Here is a 23,741-nt window from a genome sequence, read left to right on the forward strand (position 1 = left end):
GCAGAGATTTGTTCATTTATTCTCATTGTGCCCAGAGAGAGAAATACCTGCCTCTACCTAGGATCAAACTCACAGTCTCCTAATTGTGAGGCGAGAGCACCACCTCTAGGCCCCCGCACCTCAATGATACAACCTAAAAATATTTTGAGACTGTCTGTTTTATCAGTATTGTCATTATAATGTACAGTGATTTCATGTAATTGTATGTGATATTGCAATAGTCTACCAACACTTATTTTAGATCTGCTCACACAACAAGTATGATTGTGAATACATTGATAATTCATTAAAAGGCAAATGATGGGGAAAACAGAGGGCCTGTTTTTAATATGTTAATATTAATATGGGACAACCTATCAAATAACAGGGGTTATAGTAGAGGTCATTGTCAAATAGTTTGAGAACTAGGAGCTATATAATAATTTTTCTCAGTACTTCCTCCTGAATCTGTTTGGGATATGTTCTAACAGAAGAATAAACCCAACAGCAAAGGATCTAGTGATCCTTTGATTCGTAGGGTTTGTTGACAAGACAAATCACTGGATAAACTAAATTTCCTCCAGGACCATGGTTTGAACATTCACCAGACCCAGCCCAGCTGCTGCAGTTTTGGGTATTGGAACTGGGATGGAAACATCTCTACATTGTGAGGACCTTCACATGGACATCCTTCATGTCTTCCTTTGGCCAGCTCATTATATTGGCAGGATATCTGAGAACTAATAGAGCCTAATGTTGATGGCATGGATTTATTTTCCTATTGAGTTAGTTCTTCAGGACTTGTCTGATTCTTTGTTGGTACTTGAAAAGCCTTCCTTGCTTCCTCATTGTGGTTCCCATATGACTGTGTGATGCCAAGATACTTGTAGCTGGTTTGCTATGTCACTTGTTGATAGTTCCACTTCCACCCCATCAGTCTCTCTTCACTAGCTTCCAGCCACACATCTCCAGTGTGAATTATCGTACATCCTGTAGATCCATGTCAGGTGGATCAGGAAGTGAATGTCTCAATTCACCCTGAGCACCAGCTTGATGTCATCCATGCCGAAGTGTTGGTTGGTGGTAGTTCTACTCCTGAACTTGTATCCATATCTAATCCTTGTAATTATTTGGCTGAGGGGGCTCAAACCTATATAGAACAACAGCACTGCATCACTTGGTATATGCTACAGTTGATGGCCACTTGTGTAAGCTGTCTTGAGTTGACTTCCAGTGTTGCAATCCACAGTCCCATTGAATTCTTGAGGAAGGTCCTTAATGTTCTGTTGACTTTGTATAGGATCAGGCATTCACAGATACATGCATTTGGCATTCAGTCACAGGCTTTCAGTTCAGTCAGTTCAGACTGCTCAGATTGGTCTGTCTACACCTTGAATCTTGTATCAGTACTCTATCTATGGACAACTGGTGTTTTGTGATTCCCGGTGTTGTTTCCAATGCTTCTGAACCATGCTAATATACATAGGGTTGTATAACTGGGTGGCTATGATGCTTTATAGGACTTTCCATCTTGCGGGGAGGCAGGTAACTGGCTGATAGATAGATGGTACTGTTTGCTTATAGAGGTCTTTCATGATCAGTACTGTCCTTGTGTTAGTCTGGGTGGGAGCCTGATGCTAGTAGCTAGTTCATTCATTCTAAGCATTCATGGAGTACTGTTAAGTTCTTTAGTGTGTAGTTGTCAGGTGCTAAACAGGTCTTCTCACTGTTGGATATCTGCTAATGTAATGGTGACTGGTTTCTTTTATGAGAGATTACTAAACTGGTATGAGTCTTTAGTTCATGCCACTCTCATATCTAAAGTAGTTAGATGAAGCATTATAGCAGGGGTGTCCAAACTTGGGAACTTTAAGACTTGTGGACTAGCTGGCTGGGGAATTCTGGAAGTTGAAGTCCACAAGTCTTAAGGTTCCCAAGTTTGTACACCCCTGCATTAAAGATTCAAATCTTGGTCTTCCACTTCCAACCCTGACATTCCGCTATCCTGCCAGTCCTATAAATGCACAAACAGTGTGTCTGGTATATATTTATGAATTCATATTCACATGCATGTGTGTGTTTGTATCTGTACACTTTTAAAATCCTCCCAGCCCATCAAACCACAAATCACATTCGAATGTCTCTAAAGCAATTCAAAGTGATACATTCCAGAAATAAGTTTGAGGAAGTAATTCAATCTAAGATCCTTCTAACTGAAGAAACCTTTAAAAGCTTTTTACATACTTACTAACATTAAAATACTCTGCCTTATGAGGTTTTTAAAAATAATAATAATAATAATATATAAATAGGGCTCAAAATATTGACGAAGGAATACAACAAATTATTCAATGGTTTCTTGCATTGTTTTATAGCAGTCTAGTACCAAAAATAATCTAGTACCAAGAAATGGATCACCTGAACAAATGCATCTTTACTCCAAGTTGTTAAAAATTCAGGAGCACAGTTTTGGGAGAAAGGGGACTAACGTATTTGTAGATTTTCTGTGGCAGCTCATTGTGTTGTGTTTTAGAAACACAATTTATGGGTCCCCCCCCCTTATCCTAGTATATAAAAATACACTGAATAAGTAACTGATATAACTTTGTATTTCTGATGCTAAGAAGTTAGATGTGCAAGAATTTGATTTTGAGTGAGTTCATATATGGCAAAATGCATAAATCATTCATGGAACTTTGTAAAAATATGAAAACATAAAAATAGCACGTTAAACTCTGGCTAACTGCTTCCTCATTTTAACTTCTTTGCTATAACATAATTTAACTTCTGCATTATTAAACATGCTAATAACCTTGGGCAAAACAAAGTAACCTTCATGAACTGGACCAATGCAAAGCTAAATACAGCAATAAATAATAAAATACAATTGCAGTGTTACAAGGCTGGAAAACGTTGCCAAAAGATACATTGCCATCTCCACCCAACTGGACATGTATGATTGAAAGTACAATTAGAATTCTGATATTTTCAAATTCAAAATGAACCAGACCACATTTTATGGAGGGAAATAATCAAAGGTTTTTCTTTTTTCCCCCTCATAGCTGAAGGGAAGCCATCCATAAATGTCTAGATCTGTTGAAGTTGTAATTCCCAGAATTCTTTTATCCATTCAAATGGGAAATTTGAAAATTGCAACTGCAATACAACTAGAGGAAGTTGGTTGGTTGGCTTATGTATGTATTTAAATTGTGGCTTATGCCATTCATCTCCCATGTGTCTCTGGAATAATGGAAAATATTAAAAGACCACTGAATAGGGCTCTGGAGGAACAGATTTTTTAAAAAAACATATAAAATAAACGTGCTAGGTCGAATCAAAGAATAAATAGTTTATGCTTCATTGTATTTCCTATGGAAGCCAACCAAATGCATCCAAAAACAGGGCATGTTTGATATGTAGACCTTATCTCATCCAATGGTTGGGTTAACAACACAGATGCCAAGGATACATACATTGTCTGCATTGACTGGCAATATCATTCATGAATCTCAAGCAAAGGCTCTTCTTCACTACCTGATCATTTTAACTGGAAATACCAAGAAATGAATTTGGAATCTTCTGTGTACAAAGCAAAGGCTATTTAATTGAGTTATGACTCCTGTCAAATTACATTTCAGCTGCGGTTAATCATCCCATGGTGCATGGGTTTTTCAGTTTTTGCCAATTTTCAATGTGTTCAGATTAAATTTAGTGACTGAAGATTCAGATAAGGTAGAAGAAGATGGATGGAGTACACGGGAATCAATATTTGGATTGGGAATTGTAAAATAATACAGTTTTCATTACAAAGTCTACAAAGTCTTCCTTCCTTCCTTCCTTCCTTCCTTCCTTCCTTCCTTCCTTCCTTCCTTCCTTCCTTCATTCCTTCCTTCCTTCCTTCCTTTTTTCCTTTTGTGCTGGCATGTGGACTGTTACAAATTTCTCTAGAATTCTGCACCCCTTTCAAACAAAAAAGCATTTGTACCAATGGATAAATATGTGTATCCAATCTATACGAGAATTTATGAAGATTGGAGAATATTCTGTTTGTTTGTTCATTCAAAATGTCAGTGGCCTCCTGTTAAAATCAATAACTCCAGGTGGCTCATAATTTAATTTTAGAATAGTATAACAGAGTTGGAATGGACCTTAGAACCCTTTTACTCCAACCCCCTATACCATTTCAGACAAATGGTTGTCCAATCTCTTTTTCAAAACTTCCAGTGTTGGAGCATTCACAACTTCTGGAGGAAAGATGCTCTACTTATTAATTGTTCTAACTAATTGTTCTAACAATTTAATTGTTTTGTTAAGATAGAGCTGTAAGTAGCCATACTCAAACTGAATTTGAAGATTTTTGTGTCCAGATCAATTTCCCTAATGGTTATTACCGGAGCTAGAACTTGAAGAGAGGTTCTAAAATGCAAAGCAGAGAAAGCTCAGCTGTCTTGTCTAAAATGGAAAATCTAGGTTCTGGAACTTATAGACTAAATGGAATTTATAGACTAAATGAAACTATACCTCTACACCTCTAATGAATCTGTAGTAGTGACAAATGTGCTTGAATCCTATCCATTTGGAACCAGATGGAAGACTCATAATTGAACTCTGTTTTTTTTTAAGAGGGAAAACCATCTCTAAGTAATAATTTGCTTTGAAGCCAGAAAGTCTGAGATTTAAGCCCTGGCATCTGCTTTTTTAATGTACTAAGTCATTTCCAAGACCTCTGTATATCATGCTGCAAATTATATTGCTACTGGGCACAATTATGAAACTAGTGGCTTTCATTTTTCTGTTTTCCAAGTAAACAAATATAAATTGCATGCAGATGTGCACACAAGATAGCTAACAGCATGAATGGAAAACTGATCTTAATGACATATGATGGCTTCATCATTCTTGCTTTTATGAAAAACATGTTCCTATTTGTATTTGCATGGATGTAAATAGAACTCCATACAAAGTTAGGAAACCTGAATAATCAGCTATTCATTAGTGCAGAGGAGGTCTACATCCAGGAGATGTAGAGAGATGGCTCCTTCAGACATTGCTGATCAATATTTAAATGAAGTATGGGACATATGAGGTGGGAGTTGTGCAAAACAGAAGCTCCAAAGGAGTTTAATTCAGCTTCTCAAAGGCAGTCTCCAAGGTGGTATTCAAAAGGGCAAATTTATTACATACACAGCTGGAACACAATTTTTCAAACTATATTTAATTTCCAATAAGTTTAAGTGTGAATGTAATGCAACCACATTTAGCTTTCATCCTGGTTCTATCAATTCTTTTAGGAGTGGAGCCCCAAGCTCCACTCTAGATCAATAATTGTGGGCCACCAACTCAATCTACCCTCCTGATTACAAAAGTGTTGGAGCATAATCATTCACTAGGTTAGTTCCCTCAAAACACAAGTCCAGTTTTCCATAATGGTTGCCCGTGCTATGAAAATACACTGCATTACCCACAGGGTTTTATGATAGTTCATTATTCATGCAGAATAAATTCAGCTTGCACAAGGGAGCAGTGCTCCAATGCCAACTTTACTGCTACCAAATGTCATGAACGATGATTGATGTTTCTTCTTTGTAAACAGTGCTATTTTTATTTTTTATTTTACTTTTGAGGGAGGCCTAGCAAGTTGAAGTTGTCTTCAGAAAAGTGGAGTTGACAATTACTAAAGAACCAGTGAGCAATCCATTTCTTTAGAACCTCTCCAAATACTGTAAGCAGAAGATAGGAGATCACCCACATGTGGTCTGGAAGACTACTCCTCGTAAGAGAAACACAGAACAGGAGCCTTCACTCAATTTCAGCCTAGGAGACAACAAAATCAGCCATCTTGCTAACAACCATGGTGGTCCTTTTAAAGGACACTCACTTTCAAATTTGGAAATTGCCTATTAACCATCTTAAAACTACTAGAAACCGTTAGAATGACAAGTTTGAAAAGTTGCCAAGTGAGTTTAACTTCAACTCTGAACCACAACAAGAAATAATTACAAACGTATAAACTTAAAGCAGTAAAGAATTTGAAATAAGTGCAAAAAACTAATTAAGATTTTGTTCTAAAAAATTTATCTGGATTTAGAGTCCAGATAAATATTGAGCATTGGCTTTTACTAAGAGATTTTAGAATTAATTATGAAAAATAAATAGCTTCTCATGGGAACCAGAGATATATTGGCTGCCTTGGTTCATAACAAAGATGAGCAAATTTATAATTTTAGAAATTGGACACTAAGAGGGGATTAAATATTGTAAATTGAAGCGAAAATGCAAGCCAGCTTTTGGTATTGATTAACTGGGACTTACGAAATGTCATAACATGGGAAATATTAAAGGGAATACACACACACACACACACACACACACACACACACACACAAGCATGCATGCACGCGCACACAAACACACATAGATAGTTAGACAATCTTGAACTGACTCAAAGTCATCCAGAAATGAGGTTAGACTTGAAGCTGAGCTTCCCAATTCCTAATCTAGCATTTTAACTATCTAACTATGTAACTTTCTATTTCAAATTATGCAGATTCTGATACAGATTTTTGTTCTAAGCTAAAAAAAATGGTGTATTTATTCAATTTATTTAGGTGTACATTTGAAAGTAGTCTGTGAGGCAAATTACTACACAACATGCTAAACCCAATCAGCTACCAATTCAGGAGCTTTTCCCATGAGCTCTTGCACCAGGAAAGAACTGGCAAGGCTTCAAAACATCATTTGCTCTTTCTCCATTGGTCTAAAAGACAGAAGACATGGCTTGGTCACTGTAGTTAATCAATATAGTACATTGTACAGGCCAGGCCCTGACACTGACTTCTGTAAATAAGTTTCTGAACCATTCTTTCCCTTCAGTTTTTCTTCCTGCAAGATTAGGAATGCCAAAACAATAGCACTAATCTAGTTTGTGTCCCACCAACACAACTTTTTGGATGGAGTTAATTTAACCTGTTCATCAATGGTGGGCTCCATTTTTTTTACTACTGGTTCGCTCGGGCGTGCTTAACGCTTCTGCACATGTGCAGAAGTGTCCAGGTGGGTGGGCGGAGCCTCCTGCTGCTGCTACTACTCCTTCGCCCAAAACCAAGAGCAACCCACCTCTGCTGTTCATCCCTGAGAGTTTTGAGACATAATTCAATTCGATGAGAATTAAGTGACTGAATCAATTTGTCAGTTTTTGGTGTGTGTGTGTGTGTGCGCGCGTGCGCGTGTGTACATATGTATTTAATCCCACTTTTAATTTTTGGGTAAATAACTCAAGGTGACTAACATACCTAATATTCCCTTTTCTCCTACTTTTTGCACTACAATATGTCTTGGTTTGAGCCAGAGTGGAATACGGTCTGCTGGTTTCTTAACCACTACCACAAACTAGCTCTCAAGATAGATTAATGATTAACTCATTAATTCATTTAACTCACATGGTCTCACAATAGATTTGTATTCACATCAACCCACTGAAATACCTTGTGGAACAGGGCTTCTTGTGTTACAGTGGGAGTAGACTCCTTCATGCATGCAATCAAGCAACTGTTTTATCTTGAAGCTGAACACGGAGAGATTTTGAGAACCATTTTTTTAAAAAAAAGAATATCCTTAGTGTAATCATATGAAAATTGTAATTCCTAACAAAACTACACATCATAATCAACCAGACTAACAGCTCTTTTATTGATAGGATAAACAACTGTTTAGGCTTCCAGGATACAAGCCTACAAGCCTTTTCAGTAGTAGCTCCGACCCTTTGGAACGATCTCCCCGTGGAGATTCGTACCCTCACCACCCTCCAGACCTTCCGCACAGCCCTTAAGATCTGGCTATCCGGCCAGGCCTGGGGTTAAAGATTGGGATCCGTCCCCACCCGAATGATGAATGAATGTTGCTTCTATTTTTAATTATGTATTGTCTGTATATGTCATTACGTGTATCCCCTCCCTATAGGTTGTAAGCCGCCCTGAGTCCCCTCAGGGAAAAGGGCGGCCTATAAATAAAAGCAATCTAAAATCTAAATCTAATCTACAATGAGATGAGAAAATATGGGACAGTGATTCATCTTCCCCCCATATTTTTTTCTTTATTTTAATTGGCCCTTTTTATGATTTTTCGTCTTTCTGGGTTCTGAAAAAAATGTGTTCAAAGGGCAAACGTGTGTTTCAAATTCAACAGGCAGATAATTCACTTGGGGAGCTATTTGGAACAGCAATGCAGCAAGTTGGCAATAAGGTTAAAAACGGTGCCCTCCAACCCTGTCCCTCCAGATATACCCTTTCATTAAAAAAAACAGACACCCTGTTCTTCTATTGTATAATTTACTCTACTTTTAACTGATTGGAAACTGATCTGCAAAACATCCAGTTCAGTTTTTTTTTATTTCGTTCTTTTGCTGTGATTGAAGGTTGCCCAAAACCATTTGACAAATGAATAAGCAAAAGTCATCTCTCGTATTTCAAATAACAGAATGTTATTCCTTGAGTATTTTTCAATGGCTGAGTCCTTGTAAGATGGAAATAAATGGATGTTTTTTTTGCTCAGCTACTGTGATGTGTGGATTTTAAACAAAAGAACTGTTTTTAAAACAAACAGAAATAAACTCACGCAATCTTCCAATTAAAAATTGCCTTGAGGCACAATAACAAAAGATGTATTAACTTACATTATTACAACTTTTTGCACATTTATCCAGAAAAAAAACCAATACCATAGAAATGAATGTTTGTTTAACTTTCAAATACATTTTCTATTTATGGCTAGGCTTTTCTTGCGCGTGTTTGTATACACATAAATAAAATAGCAAACTCTTTTATGAATCTCTCTTGAAAATTCTTTGATTTTTCCTACCTTGCATTTGACTTTGAAATGAAAGGTGGCCCATTCCAAATTCAACTTCTCATCTTGAAGGCCTCTGATGGACTATTATAAACATCTCAGAGTTGGCACCATGGAACAGTTTATTTTGCCGTTTCCTTTGGGACACTCATTTGATTCATTCAGCTATATTGAGCCAACCAAGGAGAATGGATAGCAAGGTTCATTTCAGAGCAAAGTTTTCTTTTGCCCTGTGGTCCAATCATTCTGCTATCTTGTCTTGTTAACTGTCAATAGTAGGCACATCTTCCAAACTCTTACTCCTTTGTACAAAAAAGAGCAATTGAAACAAAGCAAGATCATGTCAAAAATACTTCATGTTCTTTCCTATTTCTATCCATCTAGGGAAAATAATATATGGGAGAACACAATACTGGGGAAGAAATTCCAAGAGAGACAAAATGACAAAGGAAAGAAATACAGTCTCAGCACTAGAATGACTGGAATAAAACCAACAGGTATGCTACATTCATTGTTAAGAACATGTAAGTATTATTATGTAGTTTCATATACTGTATATACCTTACCATTGTAGATGTACTGTGCTGTCTTCATTGATTTGGGACAGGGGTCAGCAACCCGCAGCTCTGAAGCTGCATATGGCTCTTTCATCCTTCTGCTGTAGCTCCCTGTCATTGGTCGGCTCCATAATTGATAGAGCTTTCAGTTAGGACAGGTAGAGGAATAAGGATGCTGTGCTAGGAGGAGACTCTATGGAGGGGGAACCAGACTTCCGGTCAGCTCCAGAATTGTATGGGAGGGGGGCTTCCAATTAAGACTTTTATGGCTCTTTGAGTGCTTAAGGTTGCCGACCCTTAATTTGGGGGAATACATCTAGTCTATAGCTAAAAGAAAGTTCATAGAGCAAACTGTGGAAAATATTGGAGAAGCAATAGGAGGTATTATTATCTTATTATATATCCTTATATATCCTTATTATTCAGAATTATCGTGCTTGATAAATCAGGCTAGGACCTTCGAAGGCCCAGATTTGGATTCTTGCTGCTTTGTTTTAGTAAAGTCCTACCATAATTCATCATGGCCACCCCTATTAATGGCTCTAAATTTGTGACCTAGGCACCCAATTTTTGAGGATTGCAATGAGTGAAATGATGACATGCAATGAACAGAGTCAGAAAACAGATAGAATGGGATTGGGATTTCCAATACTTTTTCTTCTCTAATGTAGCTGTTTCTCTTCTTTTTCTCTTCTTCTCCCTCTTCTTATGTAAAATGTCACTTTAAACCTATTTTAGGGATTTATGTTGATTTTTTGTGTGCTTTCTACCTTGGGGAGAAACCCTACCATGCAAGCTTGTGTATGATTGACATAGTCACAAGAGGTTCTGAGGGACATAGGGAAGATGTTTATGGACACAATGTCTGGCCTTGAGTTAGCTAAGAATTTGGAGTCTCTGAGTGGAAGGCGACTGGATGTGTCAGAAGCAAATTTTGTGTCAAATTGGACTTCAGGCCAAAGATGGGTTTTATACAGCTTTCTTGGAAAAATTGCCATTTAATTAAAATTAGGGGGTATTTCTAGAGCAATTGGTCTGAGGATTGGTGTTCGAAGTCTTTTTATTTAACTTATGGCTGAACATTTTTAGCCACACAAATGGCTTTAATGTGATTAGATGATTTTACTTCACCTGAAATTTGCTTTTGGAATGATCTTTTGGTTCCGGACCAGTTGTATTTAGGTCACTGAAGATTGAAGCCCTGAAGGAGATAACAGATACGAATGATCTCAAATTATTTTTGCACCCTGACAAATACTCTGGAGAGAAGTTAGCAGAGAAGTCTTCTAAAGATTTAAAACTACCTACTTTTTCAGCAAGTAAGTAGATATTCATTATATTCTCATTACACTGAGTCTCACAGGCAAGAGGCAAAAATTAATACCCCTAGCTTATCTCTTTTAAGAAGAGAGGAAGGTAATGAGGAGGTCTTGGATTTATTGTCTGGCCTGTGGGAGCCCTTTCAGGAATTAAGAAAGCTGGGAGACTCAGAAAATCTGTGATCCAAAGTTGTAAATGATGTTTGGCATGTACCAAAGTCAGACAGCTCAGGCACTTTTGAAAACTCTAATGGATATTAAACTCTGCACATTTATAACTACATTAGAAGAAGATTGGGCTAATGCTTGCTGGCTTTATCCTTTCCATTTGGTGTTGCTACCCTCCATGTAATTTATTTTTTATTACATTTACATCTTGCTTTCCCCTGGATAGAAATTGGCAGCCTTATTGAAAGTGAGTATTTATTTTATTTTTTTCTTTAGCTATAGAACAGGGGGGGGGGGCAATCCCCAGGCTATGGACTCTTTGTGGCCTGTTAGGGTCATAAACTGGAGGTGAACAGCAGCTGAGAGAAACTGCGCATGCATAGGATCTAGTTGCACATTCTTCCTCCGCCCCAAGGTCCATGGAAAGATTGTCTTGCACAAAACATGTCCCAGGTTGGAGGCCACTGCTATAGAGGGTTTGTCGGTGAATTAGGGTCCCAAAGGATGATAAGGAAAGTTTGTGGATGGATGCTTGGAGAATGTGGTCCTTTAACCACTATCAGCCGGGATAGTGGCTTTGAAGGAGCTGGGTGGAGATTGTTTTGGCATGTGTTTATTGGTCTCCCATAAGAGCTGGAATCAAGATAACTGGTCTAATAGTCTTCTAGAATGGTTGATGCCAAAGGATCTGATTTAAGTTCTTTTCTCTTCCCTCTACATCAGTTACCATGGAAAGAAGAGGGAAGGATGAGTCTTAGCTGGTGATAGTTTTGCAAACATAGTGATTAATATGTGACTTTGGGAGTTTCAGAAGTGATGTGAACAGATTTCTCCTTCACTGCCTGCTTTGTTCTAAACCATTCCATAATGTTTTTTCATTTCCAGCATTCCATAATTGATGAAGACATGTTTATTTGCTAACATTCACCTTGATATCTTTCAACAAATGAAGAGAGGGTTTAATCAGATAAAAGAAGTATTGTTTGGGACTGTACAAATGCAATATGATTTCTAATTTTTCCTTTGCTGTCCAAATAGTGTCTTTGGAGGATACTTGAGCCAAAAATACCCACATCAAATATCAGAATAGAGAACCTTTATCAAAAAGGCAGCATTCTTGCCAAGATCTGAGATCATTCATAGATTGCCAATGTGAATGGAATAGGATTAGCAATAAGACTACTTTCACATATCAATATCACTACTTTTGATGGTAGAAGAAAACAAGCTGTTGCCTCTTCAAGCTGCGTATTAAGAGGCAACTGGGAATTAAATGGAAAGTAACTGAAAAACAAAAAGAGTGAAACTGGAGTTAAGTTGATGATTCAGCATAAACCAAGAAAAAGATTCTGCTCAGCTCCAAAAACAAATTTTTCAAATTAAAAAATAACTTTTTGGAAGTCAAATCAATTTCTAAACAGCTTCTTGATTACTGTAGCTAGGCATATGATCTCAGTTGGCAAAATACTGATTTTCCAGACTGTTATTAATCTTGCCAGACAGTTGAATTTCTCCTGTTTCCCTGGAGCTTTCGATATAAAATACTATTCTTAAATTTATATGAAGCACTTCAGAATTCTCCCATTAATCCTTGAAAAAAAAATCCTATTTTTAGACAATGGAGAAAAGCCAAAATGAGGTAAGCTTTAGTGTTAACTCGTTGGTTTGAGAAATTTGCAAGCATTATTTTGCACAGAAGGGTAACTAATTTAATATAACGGTAAAAATAAAAAAAATAAAAAGAGACAATATTTGACAGATCTTGCTGACATAGTTGTATTGTTATGTGTTTCTTTCTTTCACCAATTCCCCTTGGAAATGCACAAGCTAAATCAACCACCAGCTAGGGAAAAGGAAAAATGCTGTGATTTCCTAATGTCACACAGTCAAGATTTGACTTGAATTTTGACTTTCTGGTATGAGATTGTTACACTATATAAGAACTCAACATATAAGTTGGGTTAAGTTGATTGACATAAGTATTATTTCCCAAGGCTTCTCATGGATTTGCCACAAAAGCAATACAGTGATATTACCAAGATTCAGAGGAGGCATAAAGGGGCATAAAGTTGAAAGGAACCGTGAAGGTCTTATAGTCCAGTCCCCTGCTCAAGCAGGAGATCCTATACCATTTCAGACAGGTTGCTGTCCAGTGTCATCTTAAAAAACCTCCAGTGATGAAACACCCAAACCTCTGAAGGGGAGCTGTTCCACTGGTGTTTGTTCACATGGTCAAGAAATTTCTCCTTAGTTCTAGTTTGGATCTCTTTTTGATTAGTTTCCATCCATTGTTTCTTGTTTTAGCAATAGCAGTTAGACTTATATACCGCTTCATAGGGCTTTCAGCCCTCTCTGAGCGGTTTACAGAGCCAGCATATCGCCCCCACAGTCTGGGTCCTCATTTTACCCACCTCGGATGGATGGAAGGCTGAGTCAACCCTGAACCAGTGAGATTTGAACCACTGAACTGCAGCTAACAGTCAGCTGAAGTGGCTGCAGTACTGCACTCTAACCACTGTGCCACCTCGGCTCTTGCTTTTGTGTGTTTTGGTAAATAGGTTGACCCCCTCTTCTTTATTTTTTATATGGTATATTATTGTTTATGGGAGTCAATGTTTCCTACTGCTGGTTTAAAATGCATTTTGAAATAAGGCGCCCCAGTTATAGACTTTATAAGCCACTATGAGATGCTTTGTGATCAGCTGCCATAATTAGCCACCACACAGACTTATATACTGCTTCACGTTGCTTTTAGCCCTCTGTAAGTGGTTTACAGAGTCAGCATATTGTCCCTAACAACTTGGGTCCTCATTTTACCAATCTAAGAAGGATGGAGGGCTGAGTCAACCTTGAGACTTGACCAGACTTGAACTGAAAAACTGCTGGCAGTCTGCAGTCAGCAGAATTAACCTGCAATACTGCATTCTAACAACTGCATCACCATTACCTTCTTCTGCCAGTCACAGGCTTGGCAAAATAAAGCAAAAAATGTTGAAAAATTAATAGTTATGTAGGATAGATAAATGGCCAATTGGAAAATAAGATTTCTCGCTAACATATTTATTGCATATTTATTTGTGCATTTATATTTATTAAAGTACATATTTGTTGAAATAAGGACTTTGTTTCATTTGGTCTGATAGCTCTGAAAGCTGCATTCAATGAAAAGAACTTATTCCCCAAAGAAATTCTGGACCGTGAAAAATGGTCAAGACAGTTGCAGGAAGAAATGCGTCCCAAAGATAGGATAACAAGTGAGAGAAAGCAAGGGAAGGTGAAACGAAAATGAATCATTCATGACTTCCAAAGGAAGGTAAGAATGGAGGATACGAGCCTAGACAATATAAGAGCTGCAACTTTTGTTTCCTTCCATTCAGAGAGACATAGGTCTTCTGACCCAGGATTCCTTAAAAAGCATGAAGCAGAGTCTTGCTCCCGGCAAAACCTCTTTTATTTACACGACTGTGAATTCCTTTCATTCACAGTCAGCAAGTCTTGGCAAACAGTATTTCAGAAGAATATTTATCAATATGAACCTTATCTTGCTCGGAGAGTTGCCAGATAACTAGTTTCCAAATGCAGGGCAAGGCTTGGCACAGAGTCTCTTATAGTCATAAACAGAACTTTCCACTCTTGAAATGACTGAAGGAATGAATTGTTTCCTGCAAAAGCCCCACTCCCTGTTCACTCCTCTTTCGTTTTCTATGGGAGGAAATCACCTCCAAGGTGTGGCTTTACTACTAAGTCGACCCTGCTTTCTTAGTTGTTCTTGTCTTCTGGCAGTTCTGCGCATGTGCACACTGGGAACAGGCTTCAGCTGTTCCTCTGCCTCACTGCTGTCTAGCTCCCTCTCTGCCTCTGATGCAGAGCCCTCCTCTGAGCTTTCCTCAGCCCCCAGGACTGGCCCATGTTCCTCCCCAACCTCCTCACTGTCCAAAACTGCTGCCAGCTCCACTGGCCTCCGGCGGGCCACAACAATAGGATGGAGAAGATGCTAAAATGAGAAAAAGGTACATTCTTTTCTAAAAAGAAAACATGAGAAAATATATTTTGATGAACTAAATGCACTCATTTTGAAATATGTTTGGCAAGGAAAAAGAGTGAGAATAAGACTGAAAAGGTAAACACAATGGGGGCTTTGGTTTGTGGGATTGGGAGCTCTGTTATCAGGCCTCGGCACTAATTTGGATAGAAGAATGGATAAACGAAAATGAATCATTCATGACTTCCAAAGGAAGGTAAGAATGGAGGATACGAGCCTAGACAATGTAAGAGCTGCAACTCTATTAGAAATAGAAGATTGTTACTGTTGGAGGGACATGGTCTGGGGTGGCATGCCTTTCTGTGGTATGATAAAAATCAAATACATAGATACTTCCAAAGACTGACTGACTGACTGACTTTCTTTCTTTCTTTCTTTCTTTCTTTCTTTCTTTCTTTCTTTCTTTCTTTCTTTCTTTCTTTCTATTTGTCAACAAGTACAAGGAAATAAGTAGGAAAAACACATGAAAAAAATGGCACAAATAACTGAATATAAATAAGCAAAACATAGCCATAAACACCTAAAATGAGTACATATAAATGGGGACAGTGGGACAGGGACGGTAGCAGAGGTGGGTTCCTACCAGTTTGCACCTATTCGGTAGAACCGGTTTGTCAAATCTACCAAACCGGTTAGAAGAGGTTCCATCAGTGGACCTGGAAAGCAGGCCACACCTACAGAAGAGGTTCCAAAATTTTTTGAAACCCACCATTGGTCCTTGGATATGATTATTCTACACTATCATGCTCATATTTATAAAACTCAGTGCCTCTGTGAAAGGTAAGGATGACTACTGCGTTTGTGGTGCAATCAGAACATTCCGTGTGTTGAAGTTGTTTTAACGCAAACCAAAGATGCCTTTTAAAAAAGAAGTTTACATCATATTCTTATGCATGCCAGTGCTGTGTGTGAGGTAATTTAAGGTGGTTCTGACAAGTGTCATCGGCATCTTCATATCCGGTCACATGGGTGGCAAGCCACTCCCATCCAGTCACATGGGTGGCAAGCCACTCCCACAAAGGAGGCCACACCCACAGAGTAGGTTCAAACAATTTTTGAAACCCAGCACTGGATGGTAGTCACGCTGGTGTGCTTATGCGTGCCCCCTTAGGGGCCTCTTAAGAAATCTATAAGGTCCACAGTAGACAGCTTAAGGTAAAAGGTATGGGGGTTAGAGGAACTAACAACAGGATCAGTGTTCCAGACATTTACTACTATATTGCTGTGGTCGTATTTCCTGCAATCAAGATTAGAACGGATTACATTTAGTTTGTATCTATTGATAGCCCTTGTGTTATTGCGGCTGAAGTTAAAGTAGTCACTAACAGGTAGGACGTTATGGCAGATAATTTTGTGTCCTAAGCTTAGGTCAGAATGTAGATGGTTATCCAGGCATAAAATTTCAAGCCTGATGGTATAAGGAATTTTATTGCGAGCAGAGGAGTTGAGTACTCTTCTTGTAAAATACTTCTGGACCCTCTCTAATGTTTTATTGTCCGGAATTAAAGTATGCAACAAATGTTCTACTCCTAATATGGGAAAAAGTTAAAGCAAAAAAATTACATGAAAATACCAGTCTGGCTTTCTACAATGGAAGCCCTGATACATCCAAATGTGGTAAATTTGGAAAAAAAATTGTAATGTATAAAGATACTTTAAATGAGAAAGGGGAACTGAAACAGGAATGGCAAAATCAAGGGGTAGACCCAACATGGTGGCCACACTTGCAAATATAATCAAGATATGAAAAAGAAAAAAAAATAGGGCATTATGTTAAAAATGTAGTGATAATGGATAAAGTTAGATAAATAATTGATAATGATAATAATGTATACACATGTATTGGTTTGATAAGAGGAAATTTGGTATAAATTTTAAATGGTGAAAAAAGGGGAAAAAGTAAGTTAAATTTAGTCAAACTCTTGTTAAATAAATGACTGATAATGATAATAATGTAATAATTTGTATTGACATGATAAAAGGGAAATTGGATATAAATTGTAAACAATGATTAAGAAAAGAGGTCTAAAATTTTTGTTATTAAACATAATTAATTCTTATTTTGAATGTGTTATAAAGGTATAATGTGGTTGGATGATATTGAAAATAGATATGGGAATGCCATTATGTGGTTTTGTTTTAAATTTTGGAATGTTTGTTATAAAGGGACATTAAAACAACTATAGTCATGTGACTATATGAGGCATGATGATAACAATATATATAAATATATTTGATGTAAAATATATAACTTGATATGAATCATAGGTGATGACTGTGGAAGGGATGCACGAAAGCTTTTTGTAACCAATTGACACACTTTCTATAATTTGTAATGGAAGATGATTTTAAGGTGTTTGTGTTTATTCAAAAAATAAAAAAATAAAAAAAAAAGATATGAAAAAGATGTAAAACATGCAAGGTTTCTATTAAAAAAAGCATGAAAACATAATAAACGATTTAGCTTTTCTATGTTTAAAATGGATTCTTTCCACTTTGGAACTGCCCCAAGAACATGATGTCAATGAATGAAGTAGGGCCAGATGACCATGCATGTTAATCAATCATGCTTAAAAGGTATTAAGAAAGAATAACTGTGCCTTTTCCCTTGAGGATGAACTGAGGAATTTTTTTTAAATATAATACTAATGGTGTTTATGATATAGCTAGATTAAAGCCTTCAGCCCATTTACGTAGTTGCTGATGTTGCCATGGAGGAAAATAAATCCAGAGCTGCAAAGACAGAATAACAGTTGAAATGTGGAACAAAATAAACCTGAACACAGGGAAGCTCAACTTGGTGAACGATGAAATGAATCAACAAAAAATTGACATCTTAGGCATCAGCCAGTTGGAAAAGACTGAAATTGGACACTAAGAAGATCACACTATGTATGGAGGTGGGCTGCTATGGGTTCACCAGGTTTGGGAGAACCCATATGGCCAGTTCAGAGAATCTCCCAATCCCACCCCTGGCTGTCCCTGCCCACCCCACTCCTCTCTCCCACTCCTCCCAGGCGTCTCCATGTGGCCCATTTTGGATGTGAGGTAAGTGCAGGGACCATGCGGAGGTTCAAGGAGGGGGAAAAACAGGCCTCCTGGAAGTTCTGGAAGGCTGGAAATGGGCCTGTTTTCAGACAGCCTCCAAGCCCAGGGAAGATAGTTTTCACCCTCCCAGAGGCTCGAAGAAAGACTGGGAAAGGCGAAAACAGTCTCCCCTCTGTGGTACAGGAGCCCGAGTAGGCCACATCCATCATGACCACACCCACCCAGCAACTGGGCAGAGAACCCGTTGCTAACATTTTTGAAGCCCACCCCTGACTGTGTATCTTAATAAAGTGTCATCAAATAATTTAAACTCTTAGTGCCACGTATATAGAATCTCTTAAGGACAATCTGACCCTAACCTGGTTTTTCACTCTTCTATTGCCACTGTAACAAAATCTATACAGTTTCCTGCTGGTCATTCTGTTTTCCTTCCTTCCCCCTTCCCCAGTATTAGAAGATCCTTCTCCAGGAATCTTGATTTCCACATAAGATATCTAGACATACTCTAACATAGTAGAGTAATTCAAGCCATTCCTTTATCCCTTTACTGTGTTGATTGCTGATGCATTTTTTTTGTTTTGCTTCGTTTTCTTGGCTGTCCATGGCATTCTCAGAAGTCTTCTCCAATACCAACGTTCAAAAGTGTCAATACTTTTTCAATCCCACCTTTTCAAACTCCATTATTTGCTTCCATAGATTGTTGCAATGAATATCATTGCTTGTGTTAGATGCATCACAACCAGAGGTGGTATTCAGCAGATTCTGACCAGTTCTGGAGAACCGGTAAACACCACTTCTGACCTGGCCCTGCCTCCATCTATTCTCTGCCTCCCAAGTTCCAGATGATCAGGAGGAAATGTGGATTTTCCAGTAACCTTTCCCTGGAGTGGGGAGGAAATGGAGATTTTACAGTATCTTTCCCCTGCCATGTCCACCAAACCACGTCCACAGAACTGGTAGTAAAAATTTTTGAATCCCATCACCGATCATGACATATGAATATCTTTTCCAAGGCCTTCATGGCAGCTCTACCAAGTGCTAATCTGTAGTGGATGGCTTGCTTGTTCACTTGCTTGTTTGTCCCTTTATTCATTTATTGATGAAGGTTGATCCTACCCATTTTAATGTCTTCATTATCAATTCTAGGGCAGGTTATTGGATCTGTTGTCATTAAGTAACCTTCCTTATACTTATCCCCAATTTTTTTTCATTATGCTCCTTGACTTTTGTTACTTGAGTTTGCAGATCCTTGGCATTTTCAGCTGTTAGTGTCATCAACATTCCACAAATTATTGCAGTCCTTTCCTCCAGTTTTAAAACTATGCTTATTTTCTTCCAAACCAGCTTTCCTTAATAAATATTCAACATACAGCTTGAATAAATAAGAGGATAAAATACAGCCTTGTCTCAATCCTTTGCCAACTTGGAGCCAGTCTTTTTCATTATGTAGTTCCCAACTTGGGTGTAGGTTTTTTTTCTCTTTGAGGACAATAAGATGGGGGGGGTATTCCTCTTTTCTAAACATATTCTAGAGCCGTGATGGCAAACCTATGGCACGTGTGCCACTGGTGGCATGCGGAGCCATATCTGCCAGCCTGCCATCTGCTCCAGTGCGCATGTGCATGCTTGCCAGCTAATTTTTTGGCCTTCCGGAGGCCGGGGGGAGGTCGTTTTTGCCCTCCCCAGACTCCAGAAAAGCCACCAGAACCCGGGGAGGGCAAAAAAGGGCCCGATGGCCAACTGGAAGTTTGGAAATGATCCATTTCCAGCTTCCGGAGGGTCTCCCAAGGGCCAGAGGAGGTCATTTCCACTCTCCCCAGGCTTCAGGAAAACCTGGGGAGGGTGAAAAATGGGCTCAACAGGCCAACAGGAGGAAATTAACGCATGAGCCGCATGGAAAGGGTCATGCGTGCATGCGTGGTGTTGTGTGTGTGCATGCACAGGTTGGTGGTGCGCATTGAATTGTGGATGTGGGCCACGCACGTGCCCACTATCATGCACACACGCACAATTTTGGCACGCTTTTACAAAAAGGTTCACCATCACTGTTCTAGAGTTTAATATTGTCACAATTCAAGGCCTTTCTATAACCAATGAAGCACATACTGACTTCTTTTTGGTATTTTTTAACTTTCCTAATTATTCAGCATGCATCAGAAATAATGTCTCAAGTTCCTCTGGCTTTTCTAAAGCCATCTTGAGCATCTAGCATCTTTTGTTCCATACCGGGCTCCTATCTGCCTCGCAGAGTCCTATGCATGATTTTCTTAGCTTGTAATATTAAGGACATTGTGTAATAGTTTGTATGTTCTATGGAGTCTCTTCCAATCTGTTGGGAAATGCAAGCTTGTAGCAGTCCTCGAAGGGAAAAGTCAAAGGAGGGATGTTGCAAATGGTCCCATTTCAACTGATGAAAGAGAGGTTAAAGATTTCAGTTCGAAGGAAGAAGGCAATACAAACGAATCTGACAGTGGAAAAATTCTCCATAAAAAGACAATCAAACATACAAGCAAGTCCAGTGGATGAGCTATTCTGAACTATTAGAACTCTGAAACAGTTTTCAAGCCCTCACAAATAACACAGGTTGATAATTACCTCTACCTGCTAATGCATGTATGGAGAAATAGAATTGTACAGTACAGGATAACTATATTACCACAGACTTTGACCATTTCAAAGAGGTGGTGCTCTCACGGAATTCATGGAAAGGGAAAGAGAAATACCAAAAATCAGTCATTTAAAGTTCAAATTATGCTGATGGAGAGCAAGGGTGTCAAACTCAATTTGATTGAAGGCCGCATCAGGGTTGTGTTTGATGTTGAGAGGCCGGGTGGGCGTGGCCAGGGTGGGAATGGTCAGCTTAATGTCACTCGGGTCTGGGTGTCTTTGGTGGCCCTAGTGCTCTGCCAGCAAAAACAGGCTTCCAAGCTCCATTATCTCCGGCTGAGATAACTTCCTGAAACCCTTTGCCAGGAAAAAAGAAGCCCAGAAGAGCCGCATATGGCCCTCTCCCAAGTTCCATTTTTGCTGGCAAACCCCACAGGCCAGCACCAGCTCCTGGGCCTTGAGTTTGACACCCCTGGTTTAGAGGATCATAATCTGAGTTATCTAGAAGATGTTCTCTTGGAATGATACAATACAATAGCAGAGTTGGAAGGGACCTTGGAGGTCTTCTAGTCCAACCCCCTGCCTAGGCAGGAAACCCTATACCATTTCAGACAAATGGTTATCCAACATCTTAAAAACTTCCAGTGTTGGAGCATTTACAACTCCTGGAGGCAAGATGTTCCACTGATTAATTGTTCTAGCTGTTAGGAAATTTCTCCTCAGTTCTAAGTTGCTTCTCTCCTTGATTAGTTTCCACCCATTGTTTCTTGTTCTACCCTCAGGTGCCTTGGAAAATCGTTTGACTCCCTCTTCTTTGTGGTAACCCCTGAGATATTGGAACACTGCTATCATGTCTCCCCTAGTCCTTCTTTCTATTAAACTAGACATACCCAGTTCCTGCAACCGTTCTTCATATATTTTAGTCTCCAGTCCCCTAATCATCTTTGTTGCTCTTCTCTGCACTCTTTTTACATTATTTACATGAGATGGTTTGCAGCATTTAAAAAGAAAACTAATAATGTTATATGCGATAGAAGTATGGTGGGTTTGAATCACAAACTTTAATATCTATAATCTAGTGCCTTTCATTATAGTTCGTTACCATTGAAAACCATTTCTTCAGTATAGAAAAAGCAGGAGTATCGCTAAAATGAAATTTATTAAACCACTCGATGAAAATCAGAAAGGAAATGGTTTAGCATGAATGACCTTAATTCTATATACATTAATTCTCAGAGCATGAGAAGTAAACAAGTCAGTACAGTGAGGAAAATATCATTTAAGAAGTATGATAGATATTTGGTGAGATGAGACTCTGGATTGAAATACAATAGTTGACTCATACAATTAGTTCAGAAGGAACAGAAGCAATAGATGGGGGAATAGATTGCATAATATCCATTCCTTCTCAGAAACCCAAATAAAGAAATTGGCAAAACAGTGGATTAAAATAAGCAGACAAACAAATAAAACCAATACACTTCTCCATGTCTATTTTTTCCCCCATTATCCAAGGAGAAGCTGTGAATGATGCATTCTGAAGGAAAACTGGATCTTTCAAATATGCATGAAATAGTAGAGCTATAAAATTTTCCTCACTTGGTAAGGAGAGGAGCAGTGGTGGGATTCAGCCAGTCCGCACCTATTCGGGAGAACCGGTTCTTAACTTTCTAAGAGGTCCAGAGAACTGGTTGTTGGAAGAAATGTTCTTTTGGTTTTTTTCCGCTTTACAGGGCTAATCCTGTAAGGAAGGCAGGAAGGAAACATTCTGGTGTTGTTTCTAGCTTAATCTTTATTGCCCTGCTTACAGAAACTGCCTCTCTGGTTAACCCTTATTACACTGTAACAGCTAAGGCAAAGTGCTCATTGACCTGAGTAATGTTGAGTTGGCCACACCCACACAGTCACATGACCACTAAGCCCTGCCTACCCACTTGGTCATTAGGACGGAGAACCAGTTGTTAAATTATTTGAATCCCACACTGGAGAGGAGGATGAAAGAGAGAGAAAAAGGAGGAGAGAGGGTAGGAAGAAGAAGAGCAGGAGTAGGAAAAAGGTAAGGGAAGAAGGAAGGGGAAGGAGAGGAGGAAGGAAGAAAGTAGAGAAGGGAGAAAAGAAAGGGAAAACAAGGAGGTGTTGCAAAAGGAGGAAGGGATGGTAAATAAAGCAACCCAAAATGTACATTTTAACTTATTAAATGAAACAATAAATGTATAAAAATGATAAATGTAAAGAAGAATAACATTCATGTGAATGTATACTTAAAATGTTAAGAGAGTAAAAAAATAAAAAATTCTTTGAGAAAAAATTTTCCCCTCACTTGTAAATATTGATATTGAGAAATGAACTCTGCCAAATCTTTCTAGGAAAGTCCTGACTTGCCTTGCTGACAGATGTCTTATTAAAGGGCAAGGAAGGTTTAGAAGACCTTCTATTCTTGAGTGTTCCCAATACGGAAATTAAGATGAGGAATGAGAAGTAACAAGTAGATTGGTGGGAAAATGATAGCGCAATGCTGACTTGTTTAATTATAATGAAAACTAAAGCAGCATGCAGTCAAATGCGTATCTTGGACTTCAAAAAAGAAGGTATTAATGAACTCCAGCATCTGTTCATGATAAGTCAGATAGCACAGGAGGAGAAGTAGGACAGCATAGAGAACTCCAGTGTACTCCTGATAAATAGGATAACATTAAATGAGAAACTAATGAGAAGAGGAAAAAAAATGTCGATATAGTGTCAGAAAAACGAAAGCTCAGAATGCTTAGTAAGGTTGGTGAAAGGTGTTGATGAATACGAAAAGAGTTTCTCTAGATACAAATTAAAAGGAAGAGAAAAACAGTCAATGAAGATGGAAACAGTGCCATCTGCAAGGGAATACAAACCTGACTATACTTGACACCTATGAACCAAATGTCTATAAATGTAATTTTTTATATGGAAAAGTGTAGTGGCCTAGCAGGAGCTGTTGGAGCTGCCACCAGACTCCAACAGCGAGGAGCCCTATGAGTTGGCTCTGGAAGATGTGGAGGACCCTGGACAGGGTTCCGACTCCAAGCAGGGTGCAGAGAGGCTGGTTGGCCACCAGGTGGCACCTGAGGCCAGGAGTAGCGGTGAGAGCCAAAGGGAGCGTGCTCCCGAAGTCAAGCCTTGGAGCAGTGGGGAGGACACAAGGGA

General features: G+C 38.7%; 1 protein-coding gene across 1 annotated transcript in view; it reads left to right on the forward strand.

The window, feature by feature from the left end:
* WDR49 (WD repeat domain 49) overlaps positions 1-23,741 on the forward strand; it is a 148,998-nt gene that overhangs the window by 119,541 nt on the left and 5,716 nt on the right. The window contains exons 17-19 of the mRNA XM_087725297.1: positions 9,208-9,320; positions 10,553-10,699; positions 14,011-14,180. Coding sequence (XP_087581423.1) covers positions 9,208-9,320; positions 10,553-10,699; positions 14,011-14,156 — 406 coding nt within the window. The 3' untranslated portion in view covers positions 14,157-14,180. The remainder of the gene's footprint in view (positions 1-9,207; positions 9,321-10,552; positions 10,700-14,010; positions 14,181-23,741) is intronic.

Source organism: Thamnophis sirtalis, unplaced genomic scaffold (assembly GCF_051295495.1).
Source record: "Thamnophis sirtalis isolate CommonGarterSnake01/CBP01778 unplaced genomic scaffold, rThaSir2_p1.2 scaffold_11, whole genome shotgun sequence".
NCBI lineage: Eukaryota > Metazoa > Chordata > Lepidosauria > Squamata > Natricidae > Thamnophis > Thamnophis sirtalis.